The sequence below is a fragment of the Mycteria americana genome, chromosome 9 (assembly GCF_035582795.1).
Source record: "Mycteria americana isolate JAX WOST 10 ecotype Jacksonville Zoo and Gardens chromosome 9, USCA_MyAme_1.0, whole genome shotgun sequence".
NCBI classification, from domain to species: domain Eukaryota; kingdom Metazoa; phylum Chordata; class Aves; order Ciconiiformes; family Ciconiidae; genus Mycteria; species Mycteria americana.
The window spans coordinates 5956288-5982283 of record NC_134373.1 but is presented as its reverse complement, the minus strand read 5'-3'; the positions used below and the strand labels follow the sequence as shown (position 1 = coordinate 5982283).

The window sequence follows — 25996 nt, the reverse complement described above, 5'->3', positions numbered from 1 at the left end:
CAGAAGGTTTCTGTGAGGCACTTCATTTGCCTTAGAAACACGCAGGCTTCATTTGCCTTAGAAGCATACAGACTTGTAGCATTACCAAAAGCTGATAAATCTCTTCCTAGGGAAAATGATACATAGCTGTTGGTTTGTAAGCACAACAGCAGAAAGGGCTTTGCTGTTAGAGGTCTCCAGACAAAGCTACTTTCTTTGGACCCAAATGAGAATAAGTTATAATTATGTATTAAAATTATGCATGAAACTACAGCTGGAATACTGTGTCCAGTAGCATAACTGCACCTAAAAAGGATTGCTCAGAGTCCTTTGCCATCCACTTTGAGGAAGCAATGGACTTTCAATGAAGATTGGGCAAATTCTGCAGCAGGGCTACAGAAACAGCCCTTTTTTTAGAAACTTTGCTCTGAAAGTCAAGTAGGTTTTCCAGCCTGACTTGGGGATTAAACAGGCCACTGTTGCAGGATGGTAAGCATTGGCAAGTTCTGTAACAGGCCCTAAAGGCACTTGCTTTCAGAAGCATTATTATAACTCTGCATCAATGTCCTGTAACGTCTGGGACATCTGAAGGATTAAAATTCAGCATAAATCCACACAGCCATTCAGGTTGTGTAGGGCAGATGATGCACATACAAGCTCAGATCTGCTTTTGCTTTTTAAGAGGAGATTTCCAACCAGTGGGGAGCAGATTTAATGAGCTGTGTGATATTCATCATTCTTCGTCTTCATGTGTGTTGCTTTCAGTCAAGGTTTGCTCAAGCCCTGTGGGCACTTCCAGAAGTACAGGATGGGTGAAATAATTTTTAAAAGGTGGAACGATGGTCAGTGTTGTGGGATGGTTCTTTGGAGAGGCCTTTGGCCTCTGGGAATGTTGAGAGGCTGGCTGTGGTAGACAGAGTTGATTGCTGTTGCCTCTTCTCCCCCGCAGCTGGGAAAGAGCTCTTTGGTCTGGACACTCTTCAGAAAAGCTTGTGGATTAAGCTGCTGGAGGAGATGTTCCTTGGCATGCCCAGCGAGTTCCCCTGGGGGGACGAGATCATGCTGTTCTTGAACGTCTTCAACGGTGCCCTGATCCTGCACCCTGAGGACAGTGCCTTGTTGAGGCAGTACGCTGCCACAGTCATCAACACAGCTGTGCACTTTAACCACCTCTTCTCCCTCAGCGGGTACCAGTGGGTCCTCCCCAGCATGTTGCAGGTGAGCCATTTCCATGAACAATACGAGGGAAGACTTCAGAGCAAGCACTTTGTTATAGAACTGACTGTTAATGGGGAAACTTTAAACTGCTGAGTCCTGGTGAGGTCACAGATTTGGGGGGTCCCAAGAAGGCAAACAACAGATCAGGGTGGGATGGCCCAAATCAGCATTCCTGAGACTACATTCCCTTTTCTTCTTGAGTAAATGACTAGATTTTCTTTTCTTCTTTATGTTAAATAAATGAATGTCTGTTTCCCCTACTATGTACTTCCACACAGAAATGTGAAATTTCTGGAAAATTTTCGGACCTTGGGTCTCCCTCAGTGTTTTTTCCTCCAGGAATGGCTGAAATGTGGGGAATAGTTGAAATATCTGGATTTGCTACTTGCTGATTGAAACTAAATTATATTAACTTCTTTAAGTATGATAATTGTATTATCTGCAATTTAAATAGCAACAGAAAATAAGACTAAGTGTTTATGAAAAGCTGTATGTTGTCTTTTCATGTGAGTGATGACAAATATTGCAAGTATTAGAGGTGGAGTTTCTCTTCACTGTGAGGTGTACAAGTATGCCTTTTTTCCTGTTGACATTTGGGAAAAATCAAATACTGAAAATAAAAAAACCAACCAATATAGTTCTTTTACAGACAGAAAGATTATTTCTGTAGGGCTCGAAGACAGTATCTAAATAGAGATTTAGTATTACAAGGCAAATACAGAAAAAACTATTGTTTCTGTAAAAAAGCAATGACCACAACATCCCTATGTATGTTCATTTTAACATAGTTAACAGAGCACAATAATTAGGAACAGTGATGAATTTAGCTATCTAAATAAACTCTTTAGGAACTGGAAACTCTAATATCATGCCTTACAGGGTTAGGTAAGTATGTATTGGATCCAGGTCTGCAGTGCATGGGTTTATTCATTAGAAACAAGGCATTTTGAAACAAAATAACTTAATAACTTAATTCGAAGTACTTGGCAGTAAACCATTCAGTCCTGTGAAGGACTCTCCCTTCATTTTCACTTTTCATACTGAGAGAAATTAGTTTTCTAATTCTTCTCCTCCACCCCCTACCCCCTGCCCTGCCACCCCTTCCCAATTATTGCCAACTACTGAATTAATAAAATACCACTCATGGGAGGCAAAAAAGCAATTCCAAAACAAAACCCAAGTGTTGCTGAGCTTGTTTGTTTTTGCAGACCCTCACATCTCTGTTCCAAGCACCCAAGATCAGCTGGTTTGTTTGTGGTCATCACAAACAAATTCTTCTACCACTTCTGGGCTTGTACCAGCCATTAATAGCTTAATTCCTGATGCATACATGCACCTACCTGCACAGGGCTCTTTTTGTTGCAGGTTTTTCCGCTTTCCTTGGTGAAATGCATATACAGTGAATTATTTCCCTTGTCTCAAGTAAATGAGATATTGCGAGTGTAACAGGCCATGGTTATTGTCCTCATAAGCATGCTAGAGGCTTCTGATTGTTCTAAAGACATCCTCATCTCTTCAGCCTACTGGGCTACTGAGGAGTGAATACATCTCTGCAGAGGTCTCGCACACTAATAATTTTTAGAAACCTTCAAGAGCCCTGTGCTGTAATGTGAATTTTGTACTACCATAAAATCTCAGCATTACCTGTTGCCAGCAAATAGCAAGAAAATCCTGCCCACCCCAACCCCAAACCTCCCACAGACATGTACCAGCAGAGAAGTGCAGACAGGCACTTGAAACAGACAGAAGGAAGCACAGTGAAGTTGTTCCTAGCAATTTATACTGTTTACATAACTGAGAAACAAATCCCACATCTTTGGCAACACATTGGCTGCAGGGTTCAGTGGCCAGCCCTGAAGGAAATGCCACTCTAAAAACCTTAAAATATCTTAAAAGTGGGTGGAACTGTCAGCGTGTTGGAAGACAGGCTAGGAGTTCAAATTATCTTGACAAACTGGAGATGCAGTCTGAAAAAGGGAAAAAAAAAACAGATTATGTTGATCAGGTTGACAAGCGTAGGTCCTTACTTATGCATAATCAGCCACATAAATATGGAAGGGAAAGTAGCTGATTCAGTAGCATTTCTGCAGAACAGAATATTGGAGTTGTTATAGATCTGAAGCTAAGCGTGAATCAACAGTGTCCTTCTGTTGAAGGATAAAAAAGAAAAAGCAAAGATCTCAAATGCCATTGTGCAGTGACTATACAGATCTTGTGAAACAAACATGGAATAATTCTGCTGCTCCAAGCAGCAGCACTCCTGACTTGAAGTGCTGGCTCTGTCCAGCTGTGGGCACTGCACAAAAACCATCAGTTAACTGAGGAGACCGCAGACTGGAACAGGGATGTACATCTAGAAAACATGTCATATGAGAGAGGACTAAAAGAGCCAGGACTTGATTAACTGAAAAAGATGAAGATTGAGGAAGAAAGCACTAACTGGCTTCAAACAAGTCAAGTGATTCTAGGAAGGAGAGGGGAGGAATCTACCTCTGATACATAGGAAAAAAATAATGGACTAAAACTGTGATAAAGAAGGTTCAAGAGTGACAAGCAAACCTTTTCTCTAAGGATAGTTTGTCCCTGAAATGCATTGCCAAGGAGGGCGGACAAGTCTCCATCTTTAAAAACATGAGGCAAACATATTAGGAATGACAAGGCTGTAGTTGATTCAGTCTGGGGTTAGGGGATGAAGAGCCCTTTCACTGGAGTAGTACTTCCACGTCCTTTTTCATTTGCTCAGGTGTACGCTGACTATGAAAGCAACCCACAGTTACGCCAAGCGATTGAGTTTGCGTGCCGCCAGTTCTACGTTCTGCATCGCAAGCCCTTTATTCTGCAGCTGTTTGCAAGTGTGGCCCCTCTCCTGGAGTTCCCTGTGAGTAAAAGCCATTCCCTAGTCTCAGCGTGGGGAAGCCTGTGTATGCAGCCAGCCCCCCATCAGAGATCACAAAGAGAAAACAGCTGGAGCAGCAGCACAGTTCTTACTGAACATGTGCTTACTGCACTTGATGCTGCACAGAACCAGTTCCTGAACTTATTTCTGCATGCTTCTGTTCATCAGTTGATTGAGCAAGATGCTGAGATAATGGGCCACTGGTATCCAGGCTAGTAAATGTGGGCTTACTTTAAATTTCTGTGTATAAGTAGGTTGTAAAAGGACAATAATTATTTGTAACTCTTTAAATGCAAATCCTTTCTCAGAATCCAGCAATAGGAACTAAAAGCTTAATGCCAAGTTTTAGTACATGTGAACTATAAGACTGGATTAGCCATGTTTTGAAATATTCACTAATTACTTTTTGACATTTTAGTGAGTTAAAACAAGTTAATGGAATTTTAATTTGAAGTGGGACTGCCAAATCTAACTGCACATACACTGTGCCATGGTTTAACCCCAGCCAGCAACTAAGCCCCACCCAGCCGCTCGCTCACTCCCCCCCAGTGGGATGGGGGAGAGAATCTGAGGAGGAAAAGTGAGAAAACTCGTGGGTTGAGATAAAGACAGTTTCATAGGGAAAGCAAAAGCCGCACACCCAAGCAAAGCAAAGCAAGGAATTCATTCACTCCTTCCCATGGGCAGGCAGGTGTTCAGCCATCTCCAGGAAAGCAGGGCTCCATCACGCCTAACGGTGACTTGGGCAGACAAACGCCATCACTCTGAACGTCCCCCCCTTCCTTCTTCTTCCCCAGCTTTATACGCTGAGCATGATGCCATATGGTATGGAATAGCCCTTTGGTCAGTTGGGGTCAGCTGTCCTGGCTGTGTCCCCTCCCAGCTTCTTGTGCCCCTGGCAGAGCATGGGAAGCTGAAAAGTCCTTGATTTAGTATAAGCACTACTTAGCAACAACTGAAACATCTCTGTATTATCAACACTGTTTCCAGCACAAATCCAAAACATAGCCTTATACTAGCTACTATAAAGAAAATTAACTCTGTCCCAGCCAAAACCAGCACACCTGTAAGCACACATCTTTCTCCTTCACAGGGCAGCAAAGATCTGCTGTTTCTGGGAAGTAAAGCTGTGTGCAGTTTTCAGATCATGCTTCCACTGTAGCATCAATCTGTTGAGTCAGGCAAGGCGTATTGTCTGATAGCAGTAAGCTCTTGAACTCCATGCAGGCCCTTTGTCAAAAAAAATAAATGTTGCCCCCACCTCCAGATAAAGATTCCTGGAATGTACACAGGCCCTCAGAAAATCAGCCACGAATGTCTGTTGTTGAAACAGGATGCTACAAACAACGGAACCAGCAAAGGAGTGTCAGCTCAGTGCCTGTTTGACCTGCTGCAGTCTTTAGAGGGTGATACTCCAGACATTTTGGACATCTTAGAGCTGGTGAAAGCAGAAAAGCCTCTCAAGTCATTAGGTAACAACAAAGCACCCTTTATTCAGTAATTCTGGTTTGTTGTTTATTGATTCAACGTGGATTTGATGCAGCATGATTTGTTCAGGGCCCTTTTCTTCTCCCAGAATGCAGTCATATCTGTTTCTTATGCCTCATGAGGCTTTTAAGGTTGGCTTTATCACCACCATCCTTTTGATATTTGCTGCAGGAGCGGAATTATTAATTTATTTTATTCCAAAGCTACTTTTTCTGCATTGAGCCTGCTAGTCTGAGACTAGCCCCTGGCATTTTGAATTTTATCATGTGTGGGTGAAGAATAAAGATGTCTAATAAATTGTATCATGCTGGCAAGATCAGTGTCATCCTCTCCTCTGCTCCATGTGGGCAGGAAACAAAAGCATCGTCTCCCGTGGGCAGCCTATGACTAGTAAATGATGGATGCTGTTCAGACATTCAGCAGTGCTGCTGAGTTCTAGGGGGGTTGTTGATTTATCACAAAGCATACGGCTGTATGATGTATCCAGGACACTGTGTCTCTTGATAGTTATCCATGCAATGCAGCATTTAAGAATTTGGCTGCTTTGTGATTTGCAGGGAAGTCATTTTTGCTGATTTTTATAAAGATCTTCAACTTACCTTACAAATTTGCACTTCCCTTAAATAATACTGATTTTGATGGACTATGAAACCTGTCTAGCCTTAGAGTTAAAGCTTTGTTATATATTGGGATTTTATGATGCTGCACAATTATATCACAAGTTATAATATAAAACGGTACAGAAGGAGAAAATATTTTTTCCTCTTTGTGGATTGTAGTAAACATTTATATAAAAGCTTTGGGTTTTCTGTGAAGGGTTATTTAAAGGCATCTCTGAAAACTCCCAAGTGTGTGTTGACGGTGAGGCGGTAGATGAGTATGTTGTGTACCTGGTATTTTCCATGTGAAGATCAGAATTATCTAAAACATCTGACTTACAAGTTCCATTGTTCAAAGTGATTTACACACTTTGGGACCTTAACTTGGGCTCCTGTATACCAAAGTCACTTCTGAAAACAGGACTATAGTTGTATTACAAATATTATTCTTTGGATACTTCAGTTTCTTGGTGCCTGGCACGAATTATCCCCAAAGTAATATTTGTAGTATGGGACTTAAATACTTTTGAAAACTTTCTCAAATCACTAGCAAACCAGACTCACTTTTGTGCTGGCGCCCATGTGGCTACTGGTATAGAAGGGGCTTGATTTTTTAGAAGTAAAACTATCTTCTGCCATCAGTGGTGTATCAGCATCATTTTTAGCATGGTGGAAACATCTAGGAAAAAGCTGGGGGAGCATAAAAATTGTCATTAATTGACACTTGTCCTTGTCATGTATGAGCTTAAGATTTTGCTTGTGATGGGTGATGTTTGAAATGGGACTCCAGTAGCAGCTCTAGGCCTTATGCTCAGCAGTGATTTGACCTACGGAGAACTGTTTCTCACCAGGATTTTTTTGTCCAATATCAAGAGCTTATTGGGGATTGTTAATTTAAGAAGCAAGCAATTGAAGAGGGGGAAAAAGGAAGGGATGTGCTAGCTCCTTTCATATTCGGTATGTTTGTGTGATAGTCTTCTCATATTGCTTTCCTCCCTCAGACTTCTGCTATGGGAATGAAGACTTGACCTTCTCGATCAGTGAAGCCATCAAGCTGTGTGTGACAGTGGTGGCCTATGCTCCTGAATCATTCAGAAGGTGCTAATTTGTTTTCTTCGTTTGTGCAGACTCAGAAAAGGCATAAAAGCTGTACATGGCGTGTGAAACCAAGGCTAACAAATGGAGGCAGAGGATATAGAAATGCATTCCAAGCATGGGGCTTCTCTGTGAGGCCAAGCCTCTGCCTGTTGATACCTTTCCTAGGGCACCGGCTCCAAACCCTGCCAGCCGCCGGCTGCAGCACTAAGCTGGATGGCAGCCTGAGCAGCAACACATAAGCTGTGCGTCCAAGTGGGGATCACACTGTCCCCTGCAGGTTTCTGTTGTGAGAGAAGCCATGGAGAGGGAACTGGAGGGGAGAAACAGGCAGCTGGAAAGAACAGGAAGATACAGAGACAAGGGAGGTAAACTGGTTAGCAAAAAGGTTAGTTTCCAAGAGGGAACTAGAGAAGAAAGGAGTCTTTGGAAGGGAAAATGAATGTCTGCAAATGGATGACATATTCAGAAGATACCTAGAAGTTCAGGTTGGTTTTATTGTTTCATGCATCAGCTAATTTTCCCCCTGAAGTCCCTGATCCAAGAGTTTCTTTGGCCCAGGACTGCTTATCTAGTGAGAAGCAATGAAATCACAAGGCTAGTGAGAGATCCAGGGGTCTTCAGATAGAAACTTAAGCCTCTGCCTGATGTGAGTTTCAGGATTGACAAAATAAAACAGACCAAGTATTGGTTATTTTTCCAGCCTCCAGATGCTGATGGTCTTGGAAGCGCTGGTTCCCTGTTACTTGCAGAAACTGAAGCGACAAACCTCTCAAGTGGAGACCGTGACAGCAGCTCGTGAGGAGATTGCTGCTATGGCTGCCCTTGCCACCTCTTTGCAAGCCCTCTTGTACAGTGTAGAAGTTCTCACCAGGTAACCCATGTGGTTCAAAGGTCTGAACCTGCGTTTGGTTATCAGTGTGGGGAGAGGGAATGCACAGGAGGTCATGATACGCAGCTTAGCTTGAATAATGATTGAGTTTTAGACATGGTAAAATTAGTGCCAAATTTCCCCAGGTCACAAGCAGAATTTCAGTGCACTTGTTAGATTTAGTCTTTAGTGTGTTATTCACCTTCCCTTTGCCAGGCCTATGACAGCCCCACAGATGAGTCGATGTGACCAAGGCCATAAAGGGACCACAACAGCAAACCACACCATGTCAGCAGGTGTGAACACCAGGTAAGTCAGTGGGCTTTTCTTTCTTTCTCATTTTTCTGAACAGCTTTTTTTTTTTTTTTTTGAGTAAGGTAACATCTCATTGCTCACAGTGCTTGGCACTTCCTCAGCTGTCTGAGGAAGTGCCCTAGGTACTGTGAGAGAAAACAGTCAGATAAAAAGAGCACATAGCCCAGGACTGCATTTCTGACAGTAACCAAAATCCCCAAGACTAGAAATTCTAGTTTAAAACTGTGTGCCTAAATAGAAGATCGGGTATCAAACTGGAGGACACCCATTCTAAATGTCTTTTTCTTTGTTTCCCTTTTTGCACTCTATAAGTATACTGACAAAGCAACTACGTCCCTCAGTTCTCTGCTTTGCTTCCTTCTGAGTCCACTGTCAAAGCGACCACTGGGCAGAGCACACTTGGATAGCAGAAGGGTTGGATCCTTCTGGCCTTGTTCTGAGAGACTGAACAGCAGTACGAGTTCAAACTGCATGTCAGTTGAGACTCGCAGAGACTGGCACCTCCTCTAGTTTTCTTCCCTTTCCCGTTTCCTTTTACTTTTACTTTTCATACGGTCTCTTTCTATCACCTTTACTTCCACATTGGTCTGGGATTTTTTGCCATTACAGATGGCAAAGGAGTGGCTGGCAGAGAATTTGAGAGAAAGGGAAGAATGACTGGAATATTTTTGTCCTTCTTAAAAAAAAAACACAAAAAAAACTTCACATGGAAGAAGGAAATAAGGAAGGAGATGGCGCCAGCAGATTGTAATACTGCTCCTTGGCCATATTGGCCATTCCAGTTAGGCTGCTGCAAATTAGACAAGGCCACTGGACAATTTAGTCATAGAGCAAGGGTTTAAGAAATCTTGTTACAAAATCCACCCACCAGCATTTGGGATTATGAAGGTTTTTTTTGCAGTACTGATTACTCTTCTGGGCCACCCTGCCTTCCCCTGGCCAGGCTATGCCTTATTGTGCTTAAAATCTGAATGTTTGTGCTGACCTGGAAAGGGAATTCTCCCCTAGCAAGAGCTGGAGTAGCTGTTCTTCCAGAGCAGAGTATTTCCTCTGGATTTCTCTTTTGGCTGTAACAGCTGATAGTAAGTCTATGCACAGCCAATAGTCTAGTACAATATCATGGGCTGTATAGGACTGTAAATCAGGAATACCCTTCTGGCAAGACATGCTTTCCAAGTTATTCCCTGTCTTTTTTTGCACTGAAGGGAGATAGAAATCACTCTCTGCATGGATCATCAAAGGATGATTACGTCAATTTATAGGTGTGCAGTGTACACATCTTGTTTGGTAACTCCTGGAATCAGCATGTTATTCTTTAAGACTGAATCAGGCATGGATGAAACACAGCTTTGACTTTCAATGCCGGATCTGAGAAGCAGATAAACCCCTTCATGCTCAAGTCTGAAGTGGATATATGCCAGTTACTTCCATTGCAAGATTGCCCAGTCTAAGGAAAACAAGGTGTAATGGAAAGTAGTGCTTTATTATTTGTCTGCTGATTTTGGAGAGCAGTTAGTATGTATCTGCTGACAGGCAATGTAGAGACTCCTGATGCTGTGCGACTCAGACATCTTGGTTTACATTTCCAGATCTTTCTGATTATCAAACATTCAGTCTCTGATCCAAAATACTTTTTGCACTGCTCCAGGTTTCCTGCCGTTGTTTCTTCTGTTGTGTTATCATTGCAACAGACATCTGCTAGCAACAGCAGGAGTCTCATGATGGTAGAATGATCACTGTTCCAGCCTTGGACGTGTTAGCCAAGTGGTGCAGGGTTTGTTAATGCTTTCTCAACAAGAAGTGGCAAGAGAAAATTTCACTAAAACAAAAAAAACATGCTGAGGTATTCTTTCCACTAGGTGAGCTCCGGCTTCATGAAACAGACCGAGCACTGGGGTGAAAATCAGTAAGAGAAATTGCTTGAAAGGCGGCTATGGTTTTTAAGCCTGAATTTTTCCTTTCATAACAAGGGCAATAACCATAGGAATCTGTTGTTTGCTGCCAGTTGGGAGGTAAAGGCTATTCAATGTGGTCACTAACTATGTGTAGCCATTGTTCCAGTGACGCAAGGTACCATCCTGCCCATGGCGAGTACACCTCTGGGCTAGAACAGTGTCGCCTTCTTTCAGAAAGGCACAGTTTAGGCATTACTAAGTTGCTCTTTACAACCGCACTGTTTCTGTTTTCCCAGGTACCCAGAACAGGGGGCCAAACTGCACTTTATCAGGTACAGTAAAATCTTTGCCCAATCTTCCCTGACATGTGATGAACTGTTCCCCAGCAGTTTCCATGTTCACTGGCTCCCCCACCCACTGTTCCTGGGACAGGCAGCCTTTCTTCAGGGGAGGGTAGCGAAGGATAGTTCATACAGAAATTATCTACATTTTTAACAAGACTTTGCAGATTATAATTTCCCCTTTTTTTTATTGCAGATGCAACCATCTTTCTTTTCAATTGCAGCGGAAAGCATCTGTTGCAAAAACAAGGTGGAGAGGTTGTTATAATCTATCCCTGCTGTTCCACTGCATATAACACTTCCTACTTTTTCTCATTTTATATCCTCCAGGGAGAACCTTCACTTACTGGAGGAGGGCCAGGGCCTTCCCCGAGAGGAGCTGGATGAAAGAATTGCCAGAGAGGAGTTCAGGAGACCGCGGGAGTCATTGCTGAATATCTGCACAGAGTTTTACAAGCACTGTGGTCCAAGGCTGAAGATTTTGCAGAATCTGGCTGGTGAGCCCCGAGTGACTTCTCTGGAGCTGCTGGATGTGAAGTCCCACATGAGGTATTCCACAGGCATTCTGCTTTTACTTGTTCATTTCAGGGGGATTCCTTTCTTTCAGCTCTTAATTTGTCATAATAGCAGACGGAATCACTTTTTGGTAGTGTAGTTGCATGTTGCTGTCTGAAACATGCAGAGCTTGTTTGGGATGTTCCTTAGATTGTACCTGATGCTGCTTGTGTATAAGGAAGGTTTCATATGCTCTCCTCTGGTCTCATTCAGACCCCCGTCTCCAGTGGATGAAATAGCTCCGTGGAAGCCCATCTGATACATCAGAATAAGGTGCAGTGAGGAGCAGAGTAGATAAGGCTGCCTCTGCAGGGGAAGGGGTGGGGAAGATGCCTAGCTGGCTGAATACAACCTTTATCCTCTCCTGTGACACTGCGCATCAGAACCAGCTGCTAACAAGCAAGAAGGGCAGAGCAACCACTGCACTGCGTTACATAAATGCCTGAAGTACGGGGGAGGATGGGGCAGGAGGCATTTACAGGACCACCACCTCAGCATGTGCTACAGCAGGTGCACCAGTCTTTTATTAATGTGCAGCACGGAGCCCACCTTGCTGGATGGATGCTCACTGCAAACCGTTTCACGTAGTGCTGACCGAGAAGTTGGAAGTAGGGCTTTCTAAGCACTTTAGACCTGATTCTCTTCTCTGTGTTTGCAGTTCATGGTAAACACAAAATAGAAGAGAATTGCTAATATAATATAATCTGTAATCTAATCTAATATATAATATAATTCTATAGAAGAGAATTGTTCTCTTAGATTGCTACTGAGAAGTTTGTCCAGATGTAAAAGACAACAAAAACTGGGACAAGAGGGAATGGACCTGATTCTGTTGTCAGTTTTTCATTCATTTTCAGGGGAAACCCCTTTCTCAATAGCATTCCCTCAGGAAACATAAACTCGTTAGAGTTGTTTCATGGTAAGATGTGTCTCCATGAAAATGCACAGATACGCTCTGAGTGAGCCACAGTTAGCACTGTTCTGACTGGCACTCGTCATAAGGAAAACTGGGGTTAATATGAGGTGGTCCTAGTGTATCTCTTGGCAGGGGGGGTCACAGGGAGACAGCTATCTGAATTCTTTTATGAGACAGAGAAATACTTCAAGATCATTCTTTGAATACAGAATAGCTAAATACCAAGAGGCATTTTTTTATGGCCTAAGCCAAATGGTGCTCAGTAGAGTATTAAAGTGAATAGGAAAGATAGCAAAGATATCTTAAGCTGTTTGGGACCGGCCTCGAAAGTGAATCAGAACCCCCTTAACAGTAATTTGTGTTTCTCCCTGAACCCCAGGAGGCCATTCTGGCTGTGAATTATTCCTCTCTTTGAGTGCTATACTTTTTTCCTCAGGAATACCCTGTAAAGGAAGCTGAAGGGTGACAGATCCTAGCAATGCACTGAGCCAGCTCTGTTCCTGCCCCTGAACAAAGAAAACCCTCTAAAAGTTCTTCTACCTTTTACATGCATGCTCTGAAAAACATGGCAAAGCCCCTTAGCTGGCAGGTTCTGTCACAATTAGAGATCTTTTGGATCTTTTGGTCTCTATAGAACACAAAATTGTGTTTGACATTAATTTAGGTCTTGTTTGACAAATGCCCCAAATTCCTTTGGGAGCTGGGAGGTGTTTTTTGTTTGGTTTGTGTGTTTGCATATGAATTGAATGTTGCTGTTCCCCCGCTCTGGCAAATGTTTAATAATTTAGAGGGCAATTTTAAGCCAGAGGTGTCTGTTTCCACAGATGCATGTCATTCTTATGTAGTGCTTGACTGCAAACAAACTAAAAACCTGATGGACATGGCTGCTTTTGCAGTGCCACCTTTACATTTTTTCCAAGGGACACAAGCCTCAGAAATCAATACATTTGTTTAGCTGCATTACAAACTCCGTGACTTTTCGCAATAGAACCCTGAGATAAGAACTTTAATCTTATGTTAGAAACAAAGGTGAGATTCTCAGGACAGATTATGTCCTTGGTTAGACATGTTGGGGTTTTTTCATGATTTCAATGGGAGTGAGGAACATGTGTCTGATGAGTGAACTTTATTTAGTGCAGTAAAGTAAGGGGCTTGCTTCTTTTTACTGTCCTAGCCTTACATACCTTTGTATGTAACGTAAGAATGCTCTAGTGTACTACCCAGAAGCATTTGCAGTTTAACTGTAATGTGGGAACTTCATTTCTACATGGTTTTATATTGCAGAGTAATTGAGTTTAATTGTTCTTTAATTGAGTTTAATTGTTTAAGAGAGGGACACAACTATGACGAGTTTAACAAACCTAAATCCATATGTACAGAAGGTGTTATTGGTATATTTTCAGGAAACATACTTTCTTGTGAGAAGATTTCCGTGAAGCAGAGTTGCAGTACACAGTAGTAGCTGGCAAATACTGCATTCTTTTTAAGAGAGAAGGTCTTTCATGGTAAAAGGTCACCACAGTAAAACTAAGGGATTGATTTGTGCTCAATGCTAATGAGTTGTGCTCTGATTCTCTTATGTCTCCTGGAAAGTGCTAGAAATAACTGCCTTATTGGGGCTGGAAACTGAATTGCTTTATCATAATTAGCCCTAAAGAAAAGCAAACATCATATTGATTCTTACATAAATTCATTTCATACGTATCAGTGAAATGACTGACAGGATTTAACCGCTGTAGGAAAAAAAGATTTTTCTAAGTAGAGAGCAGATTTAGCAGAATGTGATGTGACAGCCATGGTCTTGGGAGACTGACAGGTGCCATTTTAGAGACTTCAGATAACAAGATAATATGCTAGTCACTTCAGACAGGATTCATCTCACTCAATTTTAGCCATTTAAAAGTTAAATGTTTAGTCTGCAAAACTCATAAAGGTCTTTTTGGACCCAATGGAAAGGGAGATGCACATCCAATGAGCTGTTTATCCCAGTATTTCAGGAAGATAAGAATTTCCCAGCTTGTTTATTTCTGCATGAACGGAGCTAGGAGATTAATTGAGATTGATGTCTCAAGTTGGATGAGATGGATCTTGCATTTTATAATGCATAAAAAGTTTTCATAGACCATTACTTGCCACTGATATTGTATTGCCAGAAAGAATCATAACTATATGATAATTTAAATTTCACAGTGTTTAAGAAAACAGACCTACTCCATAGTAGGACAAAGTAGTTGTTAAAAGTAATAATAAAGAAATACTGGATAAAGAAACACTTTTATAGCACTGTTGGTTAATCTGAGGAACTCGTTGCCCTTGATATTGCTAGGCAGATTTTAAAGAGAATAGAAATACGTTTCATTAGTTGGAGGCATTTCAGAAGAAGCCCCCACAATACGAATAGGATTGTACTGTAATAGTCCACTACAAGGTCTATTGATGTTTCAGGGAGCATGCAGGTTTCTGTCTCTTTTATTAGTAGATGTAGCTTTATTACTTGTCTTTGTCTACTGCAAATATTCAAGTATTTCAGTAGGTGTTTGTCAAACTGCAAGTGTAAGTTAAATGTTGCCATGGTATTTCACAGTCAATGCAGAAAATGCCATCGGCGAGCCCATCTGGGAGGGTTAGAAGAAGCAACAGCAACACAATCTGTAGAGGTGTTAGGAGAAACAAATCAAAGCTGCAAGGAGTAATCACACAAAGTACATGTTGTGTAAACCTATGGGACGGCACATTATTTTTAAAATTTAACACCTGAAAATTGCACAGTGAGACCTCTTAAAGTGGTGACACTGAAAAACAAGCACAAAACCAAACCAAATCAGTCATTAATTGACATATAGGTGATGTCACGTCTGTGTTCCACAGGCATTTGCCATGTTGTAATCTTACTAACAGCTCGAGTACTTTGTTTTTAGCTACACAAATCCGTGATGTTCCTTTGATGCATTTAATATCAATGTAAAAATATTCTTTAGACCGTTCATGTGTATATAAACAGTGATTCCAGCAAAAGAATCTTAACAGACCAGGAACTGTGGTATTGGGTCTAAGAGTTTAAATAGCGGCACATTAGACTTTTGCATCTTTTTCTTTTTACTAGGCTACTGAAGATTTATCTGTTAGTTCATTGGCATGTGTGGAGAAATGCAAGTTGTATTTGAATTTCCTCTTAACAAACCCTGGTTTTAGATTGGCAGAAATCGCACATTCCCTGCTGAAACTGGCACCTTATGACACACAGACGATGGAAAGCCGAGGTCTCCGGCGCTACATCATGGAGATGCTGCCCATCACTGACTGGACAGCTGAGGCGGTGAGACCTGCCCTTATCCTCATCTTAAAGAGATTGGATCGTATGTTCAATAAAATTCACAAGATGCCTACTTTGAGGTAAGCAGGTATAATGGAAACCCTCTGGGGTCCGTTTCTGATGTTGCAAGCCTTGAAGTGTGGGTATGTCATCTGAGGAAAACTGTCATGTTGCAGTGAACCTTTACAACATATCAGAAAATGAACAGATGTTTTTATCTTTGTAAGTGTGCATTTATGTTGACATTTTTGTTGTGTCTTCTGGTAGCAAGAGAAGAAAGGCATGGTTATTAAGAACTACAGAGAGAACTTCCAGAAATCTCATTTTTCTTTCTCCAAAATAAGTCTTCAGATTTGTACCATCTCACTACCATCTTTATTTATTTTAGCTGTGAGTTGAGGAGATTAATTTTATTTTTAATGGACATTTAAACTGTAGTAAGAGTATTTCTAGGATGCCTTCTCATGAAAATGCTGTTATGTTCTCTGTAAAGGTAAAAATAGTCTGGAGCTATGCAGTAGCTTCTGAATGCTCCTTAGTAAAGGGAACAGAACTGCATCGATTGCATTTAGTCAGTGGCTAGTGAAAGCCTGGTGCATCACATAGTAGCATTATGGTGCAAGCTTTGGTGTCTTCAAGAAGTATTCAAAATGGAGCATTCCCACCTCGGAGGCAGTGATACAAATCCAGTCTGGGTAGTGTAAAATCTCTCAGCCCTGTGGATTTTCCAGCCATCTGAGTAAAAACATCATTGGTCTCAGTCACCCTCATGAGCATATGTCCTCAACTGCTTGAATCAGTCACTTTGTTGGCAGTCTCAGCTGAGAAGCCAAATTATGTTAGAGAACATCAGAATTTAGGACTCAGACACAAAACTTTAGGTCCCAGCAGGAATCATATGTACCCAGCTAAGATGGGTACATAATAGGGAGGTGATCTCTTCTTTCTGGCATCACTACCTATCACTTTCCTTTGGCTAACAGTCTGCTTTAAGAAACTCCTGTGTTTGGCAGGAATTTAGAGGCAGAAATTTTGATGCTTCTCCTTCCTGTGGGTTTGATTCTTTGCCATGTCTTGCCTGCTTCTCGCTCATTCTTTCTTTTCTCGCTCATACTTTCTTCTGCCTCAAAGGTGGCTTAGGGGTCTTCCCATTCCTGAAGATCTTCCCTCTTTGTGTAATCTGAATGAATGCTCATAAATTAAAATTCCCTTCATATTCTCTCTCTCTGTGCCTGTACCTATGCCTGGCTGAAACTGCTCTTCCGTACACAAAGGGACAGAGACAGCAAAGCCACTGGACCAAATGCAGCAACTACATTTAAGCATCATTGGGACAAGAAGCCTCTTAAAGACGGGGCTGGGTGCCAGGCCCTAGGAGCCATCCACTGGGGTACTCACATCAGGATCTTACACACTGCCTCCTGTGGGCACCCCGCTCCAAAACCAGTGTCTGGTGGGAGTAGTATATGTGTAAGAACAAGTACAAGAACAAGCTACTATTCTGGAGACTGAGGGACAGCAAATGCTGAAATACGAGGTGTATGTTGGTCTGCATAAGAACTTACATGGTGAACACTTGATCCCCTGTGTGTCTCTAAGAAGTCTACTGAGGAGCTTGACTAGGCTATTGTTTAGTCTTGAGATAAGAAGTTATTAAGTTATAAGCCTTGTCTTTCTGTCCCAATAAGTGCACAGTCAGATGTTGGCTTGAGAACTATACTTACTGCAAAGAGTCAGGCCCTGAGATGAAGGATGTGAACCACTTTGATGTTACCTATGCCGTGTCTGCTTACGGTTAGGAAGGACTCCATTCAGCATCTGTCATGAGCCCTGAAACCTGTTTTGGTGAAAAAAGCAAAGTGTCAGGGAAGAAAGGGTCCTGGGATGAAGGACTTTGGTGCTGGTAGGGAATGAATCAGCCCTCCTGCACGGGGTGAGGAAGGTAAAGATTGTACTGATGGGCCAGTTTAAGTTCAGGGCAGACTCTGTCTGGGAGTCACTCCCGCAGAGCAGACTAGACTGCAAAGTAGCTTACAGAGGGCCCTCGCAGCAGATGGGGTTTGTTCCCTTCCGTGAGAACATCCACAAGCCACAGGAGATGGAGGAGTTGCTCTCAGTTGGGAGCGTGGCACAGCAGACGGCTTTCCCCACACAGGCACACCTGAGACAGCTGTCTGGTGGCTCCTTTCCATTCACCGTCTGTCGGAGGCAAGCGTCAGGGAGTGAAACACAGCTCATCCGCCACTGCTGTTGTGAGAGGGTTTGTGTCGCTAGCACAGACCCCTCCGCTACGTTTCTCGTCTCTCTCAAACGCCCAGTGTGCTCTGTGGCTCTGCGCTTTCCTGAGCTGCGTGGGTAAAACCTTTTCTCTGTTGCGCACTTTGTGCTCATCTTGGACGTCGTTGCTGTCTGAAACGTTTCCTCTGTGGGCGTCACTGTGTGTCGGTCGCCGTGTTTGTGAGCGTCTGGTGGGGGGCAGGAGGCCCGCGGCTAACGGCACCTACTGTTGTATTGCAGGCGCCAGGTTGAGTGGGAGCCTGCCAGCAATTTGATTGAAGGGGTTTGTTTGACACTTCAGAGGCAGCCAATCATATCCTTCCTGCCTCACCTTAGGTCTCTGATCAATGTGTGTGTCAATCTGGTGAGTAGCCGAGCGGCAACCCCGTGAACCTTTGCTAAACCTCCCCCTGCTGTTGACTTCTCTGGACTGAAGATGACAGTTCATTCCCATTCCCGTCATTTTACCTGTCCCCCTTACCCCTCGCAAGGGGACTTCGCAAGTGACACTAGAGATAGCAAGGTTCATTTTTGAAGTGGTGCATGGGGAGATACAGTGACCGGTAGCGGTGGTCAAGCGATTTATTTCCGTTGCTTCCCACGCACCACTTTGAAGATCCACCTTTGCCAGACTGAGCTGAGAGTTGAGGGCTGCAAGTTGGAGAGTGGGGTGGTGGAGACTGCACACACCTGGTAGAGACGGGGAGAGGGCGGCACTGGGGATACCTACCGTCTCCAGTGGGGAAGGACCCTGATGGCTCTGTCAGAGGCCATCAGGTGTGGCTAGTTAGAAGGGTTTACATGGGTGGATTCACTCCACTGTTTGCAATGTCCCTGGCTTGATCTAATACAGGTTTGCACTGTACAATGTTCAGATCCCACTCTTAGTAGAATTTATGCTCCTAAGTGTGTTACCACAGAGAGATGATACGGCCGAGGCCTGTCTGGTCATTCAGTGATAGATTGCAGTGTTACACTGGGGGCAAACCCTCAATTTGATATCAGTGTGACTCCAGCCATTTGGACAAACATGCATGCTTACATTACATGTGGAAAAAAAGACAAATAAAGGGGGAAAGGCTACACTAGCATTTTTATTGTTATTGGGTTTTATAACATTTTCTTCTTAGAACATAAATGCTGTAACTTTTTCTAGCAGTAACAGAAAACCTCCCGGGGTTCACCAGTGCTCTGAGGAGCTTTAAAAACAACCATCATCAGTTAAAATGCAGTATCAATTTTTGCCAGGCTCCTGTCCTTCAAGTCCATACAGCACTCATCGCTGCAAGGGCAGGGAAGCTCCAACCTGTCAGAGTCTATAAGACTTCTCCCTTGTTCAAGCAGAGGTAGCTACTTGGAGGCACTGCAAATCTGGGCCCTCAGACTACTTAGGGTTGCTACATGGGGAGGTTGCTACAGAGTTAGCTCAAATACAAGTTTAGAATGGACTTGCAGTTTGGCAAGCAGACATGGCAGAGTGAATCACCCCAGCAAGTTCTCCAAAGGACCTGCATTAAGAATTAGCCAGTGCTCTAAAAATAGCGGAAAGCTCCACAGTGCTGAAGTGCAGTCATCATGCTTACATTCAGCTGGCTGGGAACACCAGGGAGAGCTACCAAGAAAAGATGTACTCTTACTGTTAAGAGTATTTTACCTTTAGTTGTCAGAACTATGGCCACTGTGAGCTGCGGGAGTACCCCTGACTGCATGCTGTATCATGTGTAGACCAGTTGCATCACGAAGCCCAAAAAGAGATCACCCCAGAAGGCAGGGAAATGATAATCCATGGTGATATAAAGAAAGGGCTCTGCCTCTTCCCCTTCTAAATTGTCCTTTGGTTTTCTGCAGAAAACTGGTTACTGCCTTTCTCCCCAGGCTGAATTTGGAAACATAGAGTGCATTCATCTCCCCTAAGCTTAAGCGTATGCCAGGTAGCTTCTCCCTGTTCCCATCATCTAGATGTGTCTAGTCATGGAGAGAAACAGGCATGTGCCGGCCTGTGATTTAATTCCTCCTGATGGACACATCCAAAATGGTTCAAATCAACTCTCCCCTAGAAGTGCTATTTTCTTGTGCTGATATTTCAAGGAGTTCCAGACAACCAGGTCACATGTAGGTGACTCTGCTTCAGACATCCGGGGTCAGGCGAGATGAATCATACTTAGAGTTCCTAAGAACAGACTGTGTTTGAGAGGAATCTGAACATTGTACAAAACCCAGCTTGGGTCAGACTTAGGACATTATTTTTCAAGTAGATCAGCAAGAGAAGGGAAAAGACGTCCAGTTTCAATGCAGACTTTTTGCTTTGATGACGTATTTTTATTTGTTACGGTCGTTACATGACATATCCTCCAACTCTAACTGTTCCACCAGTCCAGTGCTGGTCATTCAGGGCTGGTACTGGGTACATTTATAAATGTACCAGGTTACCTGTGCACTCCTCCCATCCTTGCTGGTTCCCTCTTCTCCCCTCCCTTTCCCTGCTAGAACTCCTTCTCCTCACTGGCCCCAGCTCCCGCAAGGACCACTGGGGGGGCTGGTTCTCCTAGAGCCACCCCAACTCAGTGCTCGATGGAAGGCCCCTCCATTTCACTGACGTTGGAGGATATGGCATGGATGAAACTGCAAGTAGTCAGCTGTGGTGATGTGCTCTGTTTGTATTGCAGGTGATGGGAGTGGTAGGACCCTCCAGTGTGGCTGACGGATTACCCCTTCTTCATCTCAGCCCTTATCTCTCGCCACCTCTGCCCTTCAGCACAGCTGTTGTCCGGCTTGTAGCATTGCAGATACAGGTGTGTCTGCCCTGGCCTGTGGCCAGGCCTGTTATAACTTCTGGTTGAGACACCAACTCATCGGTGCTCTGTTTTCCTTCTGCAAAAGCTGGGCAAAAACTGTGGAACATACACCAAAAATGAAAGAGAAGCAACATGTAAATTCTCCCTTATTTTTGAAGGCTTGAATTGAGCTCAGAATTCACCTGTTGGGACCAAGTCCACAGCAAGCATCCATCAGCTTAACACTGCCATTGAAGTCCAGGGAGTTCGGCTGATTGATGCTGTTTAAGGCTATAACAAGCACATTAGGATTCTCTGCAGGATCTAAGGAGTTATCATAAGTCTCCTGTAACAGGGAGATGGGCCCTGGCCTGGCTCACATCCATGCAACCCTACCTCTTTTCCTGTGGGACCACGTGTGTAACTGAGAGTGGAGTTTGTGCTCTTCTGCTCTTACCTGAGCTGGTCACACAGTGTGCCAGCTCAAAAAAGCAGGGCAACTTGGCTTTTCAGCTGCTGACTCAATAGCATCCTTGTTGTCCAGAATAAAAAAACCCATCCTGGACTTTTTGGAGAATTCATCACTATTCCTTTCTCCTAGCAGTGCCATAACTATTACAGAGTCTTTCTGCCTCTGTATCCCTTTCCCTCCCCATTGGCATGAAATCAGACAGAATGGTGACCAATGAAGGGACAGATTTCCTAATCTAGCTCCAACTTGCGTTTTTAAATATGCATTGGCACATCCAGTTGAATACTTCAGCAGGTATTTCTGAGCAGTGGGGTGGCTTGGGAAGGAGGGCTTGTAGGGACCAAAACACAGTGCTGTCCTTCAGAGCATGAGGTACACAAAAGGACTTTTTGGTACCAACTGGCACAGAAAGAGGACAGATTTCTTCCAGCTCTGAGGTAATGGTTCTTTAATCAAAAGCAAAATAAGGGCCACCTTCACCTTATCTGAAATCCTTTCTCTTTTTTTAAAACCAGATACCAAATTAATAGCTTTTTTAAAGTGTTGGGAGTTTTTACTTTTATTATCCTCTGCTCCCTGTTCACTCATTCTTTTCATGGGCTTTAGATGTAATGAAAACCAAACGTGTCAGAAAAACACATGAGTAGTCATATTCCTAATACTTCCAGCAGGATATGAAACAGAAGTACTTCACACCCCATCAGAAAACATCATCTCCTGGAATTTCTCAGCCCAGATCTGCAAGCTTGAGGGGTTGCAAGGTTCAGTTGCATTTCACAGCTAAGTCTGTAGCAACTGAGAAGTTGCAAATAAGCAGAGTCCTATTGACAGTAATTTGTGTTACCTCCTCTAAAGATGAAAGACCTTTCAGTTTAGGCTTGACTACACATCAAGAAGTAAATGTGCATTTTGTTTATTTTTCAGGAGTTCATTCTTTGCGTTAGGGAGGATGACAGGGCAGCACAAAGTGAGGCAGAACAAAAAATGTGTTCGGGAATAACCTTCATGTTCGGACAGCAGAATACTTAGATCATGTCATTTGTGCAATTTCCTCTGTTCTTTTTTTATTTCCCATAGTCTGGGTCAGATCCTGATGCCATTCACAGTAGTGCAGAGTTTAGGACTAACACTCAGCTGACTCCTGTGGGATACATCTGATTTTGTTAATGATATCTATGAGTTAGAAATCTGGGCTTCTTACCTCTTGGCTATGACAAGAGCAGGTGACACCTATGTTACTCTGTGAATTCCTTTTACTCCTGACTAAGTTGTCTCAGGGCTTCTAATTCAATCAGGACATCAATGCCGGTGTTGTACTGTGTAAACAGGATGCCCAGGGGATCGTCATTCCCTGCAGTAACTTGTGTGCGTGATCTGCTGATGAAATCGTTTAATCCTTTCTTATTATTACTGCACAGGCTTTGAAAGAAGATTTCCCCCTAAGCCATGTCGTCTCCCCATTCACCAATCAGGAAAGAAGGGAAGGAATGCTTTTAAACCTACTGATTCCATTTGTGCTCACAGTAGGATCTGGAAGCAAAGGTCTGACTAATTTAACAAAAAGAATTTTTCTCCCCCTTTTCTGACAACCGATGTTTGCACTTTCCCTGCTCTCTGTTGATTTTTTATTTTTATTTTTTAATTTGGTTTTCTGTCACTGGCAGTGTGTCAGCTAAGTGCCCTTTGGGTCCGAGACTGAAAAGAGCCCCACTGGGAGAAGTTGTTGTTGTTGTTTCTTCTCTTTGTTTCAGCTGTGCCATGGTTCTTGAGTCAGCTCTTACACAGATGTGCTCCTTCTTTTGAAACTGGAGTGCAGGGCAAGACAAATCTGTTGTAGCAGAAGCCACAGAGGGGAGCAGAGGTCACAGAAATTGTGTGCCCCTGTGGATCACAGTCTGCCCAATCCATGCCACTTGCCTGGCACAAGTCCTGCTCCTTGCTTTCTTCTATAGAGGGTGATCACTGGTAAATCCCTAAATGAAAGCAAAGAGTAAAGGGAGAGGGGAATGTCAAAAGGGAATGAGATTATGAGACCACTGAACGGGACATTTCTTTGTGCTGTGTAGCTCCTTGTTCATGTGTGTTTGTGTTGGTGCTAAAATAAACTTTGCCTTTGCTTGCAGGAGGAGAAGCAGCATAACAAGGTGTGGGGGACGGAGTTTTGGCTTAGGGGACATTTGAGATTGCAGCCCATTTTGGAACTGAAGAGGGTCTGGATCTTTTGGGTGTCTTTGATGGGATGTAGCCTGATCTTTCTCTCTCTCTCCCCTCCCAATGCATCTCAGACAGCCCCTGGCTGGAGCAGCCTGAGGTCCTGCTGCTGCTCCAGACTGTTATCAATATCCTCCTGCCACCTCGCATCATCAGCACCTCCCGCAGCAAGAATTTTATGCTGGAGAGCTCCCCTGCCCATTGCTCCACCCCAGGGGATGCGGGGAAGGACCTGCGGCGGGAAGGGCTTGCAGAGTCCACCAGCCAGGCTGCCTACCTGGGTGAGTGATGGCTTTTGCTCACCGCTGGGAAGAGACAGAGATAAAATGGAGCGTTCAAGATGGTAGATAGCACCAAAGAAAACCGTCTCAGGCAGGTTTGAGCTCTTTAGAGCTGCTTTAGGTCTTGTCCTGAACAAGGGGCCAGACCAGAGCGTGAAGCCAGGAGTATCTCTGGAATGTATTGCAAGGTGAGCAGTGTCTGCACTGCACCTGGAGGAGATTGCAGCACAGGTGGAAGTCGCTCGGTTTTCATACTGCCAGGATATAGCAGTGAAGCCACAAAAGGCAAGTCAGACTGCCTACCAGCCCCTAATATCACAGCTGCACTGGCCCTTGGCTAGCTAGAGTGAAACAGGATGCAGCCTGTCTGCCTGCTGGCCCTGCGCACACACGGTCCTTACTGACTGATATTCCCTCTGCTCACTGTATGCTGCTGCAAGGTAGTACTATATTTTTTCATGTATGACCCACAGGTGAAAGGAAAGAAAAAATAATCAAATTGGAGATGCAGCAGCAGTGCAAATTATAGGGCTATATGGGGAGAGTTTTGTCTCAAAGCTCTCACTCCTTCAAACAGCTTCTCTGTTTCTGATTTTGTGAGGACATTTACTCGAAGACTTATATTCAGGTCTTTCTTAACCCATATCTGAGGAATGGGGTAACACTGATGACAAAGTGGCAATTCATCACTGATTTAGTCCCCCACCCCAACAAACCTGGATACAGATGTGTGATGGCTGAGATGTCTTGGCCATCCCATCAAGAAAGACAAAGTAGTCAACTTTCCCCCAACAATTCCCAGGCCTCCCTGTTTGTTCCAGATCAGGGGAGCATGGAAAGGGGGAGACTCCTCGTCTCTCCTGTGAGCTAACTGTTGGTCACTGCCCACTTTAATATAGAGCATTGTTTTGAACCTCATTGCTGTTCCTCCCCATTTGTAATGCAGTGCTCTTGTGAATTATGGCCCTTGGCTTACTGGACCGTATTTTTGTTTAGATTACAGTCTGGCCGTGACTCATGCAGCTGCACTGCTAGAAAGGTTCTTTTCATTACCCCATAAATAACCTGGAGGTTATTGTTCTCACAGGGTGACTCTTTGTGTAGATATGCTTGATCAAGATTTTTGAGGATGTCTGATCAGCCAGGGCTGTGTTCCTGCCCTGAGCTGCTTTCAAAATATCTGAATTCCAGGAAGACAAAAGAACTTTGCAGGGAGGGAAAGGGGAAGATAGAGCAAGAAAATACAGAGGAAGTTAGGTGTGAAGTAGGAAGATTTCTCTGGAAATGGGACTCTCAGTCCTGATCCTGAGGCCGTTATTATAAGAAGGTTGCCCTCCTTCCCTGCAGCATTTGGAGTCTGACAGAAAAGACACTTGTGACTCCGAGGTGTGTGGGTGTGCATGTGCACGTGCATGCATGCATGCCTGTGTAGGTTTGTGCCCACTGTGGCCCCCCCATTCCTCCCTCAATGCTTGCAAGGGACACTGATAACATCTCTGACTGCCATTTGCTGGTGTGTGTTCCCCTGTAGCCCTGAAGGTGATCCTTGTTTGCTTTGAACGCCAACTGGACAGCCAGTGGTACTGGCTGAGCCTGCAAGTCAAAGAGATGGCACTGCGGAAGGTGGGAGGGCTGGCCCTGTGGGATTTCCTCGACTTTATCGTACGAACACGGATCCCTATCTTTGTGCTCCTTCGGCCCTTCATCCAGTGCAAGGTAACAGTTGCTTTGGCTCCTGCTAGATCACTCCCTGAAGGCAAGATATCCTTTGTTCCCCTGCTGAGAACAGAGGAACGGCATTCCTGGAAGAACTGTGTGTTTATGTAGGGAATGACTTTTCAGAAGTTAGTAGGCCTGTGAACCCCCTGAAATTCAATCACAGGGCTTTCTCCTAGACAACACTAAAGAGTATGCCAGTCATACAGGAGCTCTGATCCACAGAGTACAGCTAGTCTTAGTTCCCCTGGGTAGGAAAGTATCATCAGGCTCGACCAAGAGGTTTTGCATGTGGACTTAGTTTTGTAACAAAGACACTCAAAGCACTTGGAAGTAGTGTGGATGCTCTGAACGTAGGAGGGGGTTGGCACAGTTGGCAGAAATCTTCCAGAAATCCCTCTTCTGTACAGAGCCGTGCAATACAGCTAACAGCCAGGAAGGACCACTCCACTTTCCGTCTCTTGGGTGAAAGTTCTGACAGGGCTTTTGTGGATGGACAGACAGCTGCGAGGCCGAGGTGGCCAGGGCTTAACTTAATCACGGCTCTTCCCTGCTTACCAGGTAAACTAGCACATGGTACTCCATCTTATTTAGCCTACCATGTCTCACAATGGGACAGACTAAATCATCTTGGAGGAAGGAGCTGTCTCATGTCTGAGGGTAGAGCTTAGCATAAGGAAGCCCTCATCCCCACGTACCAATGTCAGTGAGGTTTTGATATCTCTTCACTCAAATATAAGTTTGTCCCTGAAGGACAGGTGGAAACCTCATAAGTGGAGTCCAA

General features: G+C 43.8%; 1 protein-coding gene across 3 annotated transcripts in view; it reads left to right on the top strand.

Moving 5' to 3' along the window:
* Window positions 1-25996, top strand: part of UNC80 (unc-80 subunit of NALCN channel complex) — a 132478-nt gene that overhangs the window by 91249 nt on the left and 15233 nt on the right. For all 3 annotated transcript variants that reach the window (XM_075512557.1, XM_075512555.1, XM_075512556.1), the window contains 14 exons: window positions 929-1197; window positions 3941-4075; window positions 5427-5565; window positions 7182-7278; window positions 7979-8149; window positions 8363-8455; window positions 10653-10688; window positions 11028-11246; window positions 15361-15561; window positions 17999-18122; window positions 20425-20550; window positions 22423-22546; window positions 23290-23496; window positions 25028-25212. In XM_075512557.1, coding sequence (XP_075368672.1) covers window positions 929-1197; window positions 3941-4075; window positions 5427-5565; window positions 7182-7278; window positions 7979-8149; window positions 8363-8455; window positions 10653-10688; window positions 11028-11246; window positions 15361-15561; window positions 17999-18122; window positions 20425-20550; window positions 22423-22546; window positions 23290-23496; window positions 25028-25212 — 2126 coding nt within the window. The remainder of the gene's footprint in view (window positions 1-928; window positions 1198-3940; window positions 4076-5426; window positions 5566-7181; window positions 7279-7978; window positions 8150-8362; window positions 8456-10652; window positions 10689-11027; window positions 11247-15360; window positions 15562-17998; window positions 18123-20424; window positions 20551-22422; window positions 22547-23289; window positions 23497-25027; window positions 25213-25996) is intronic.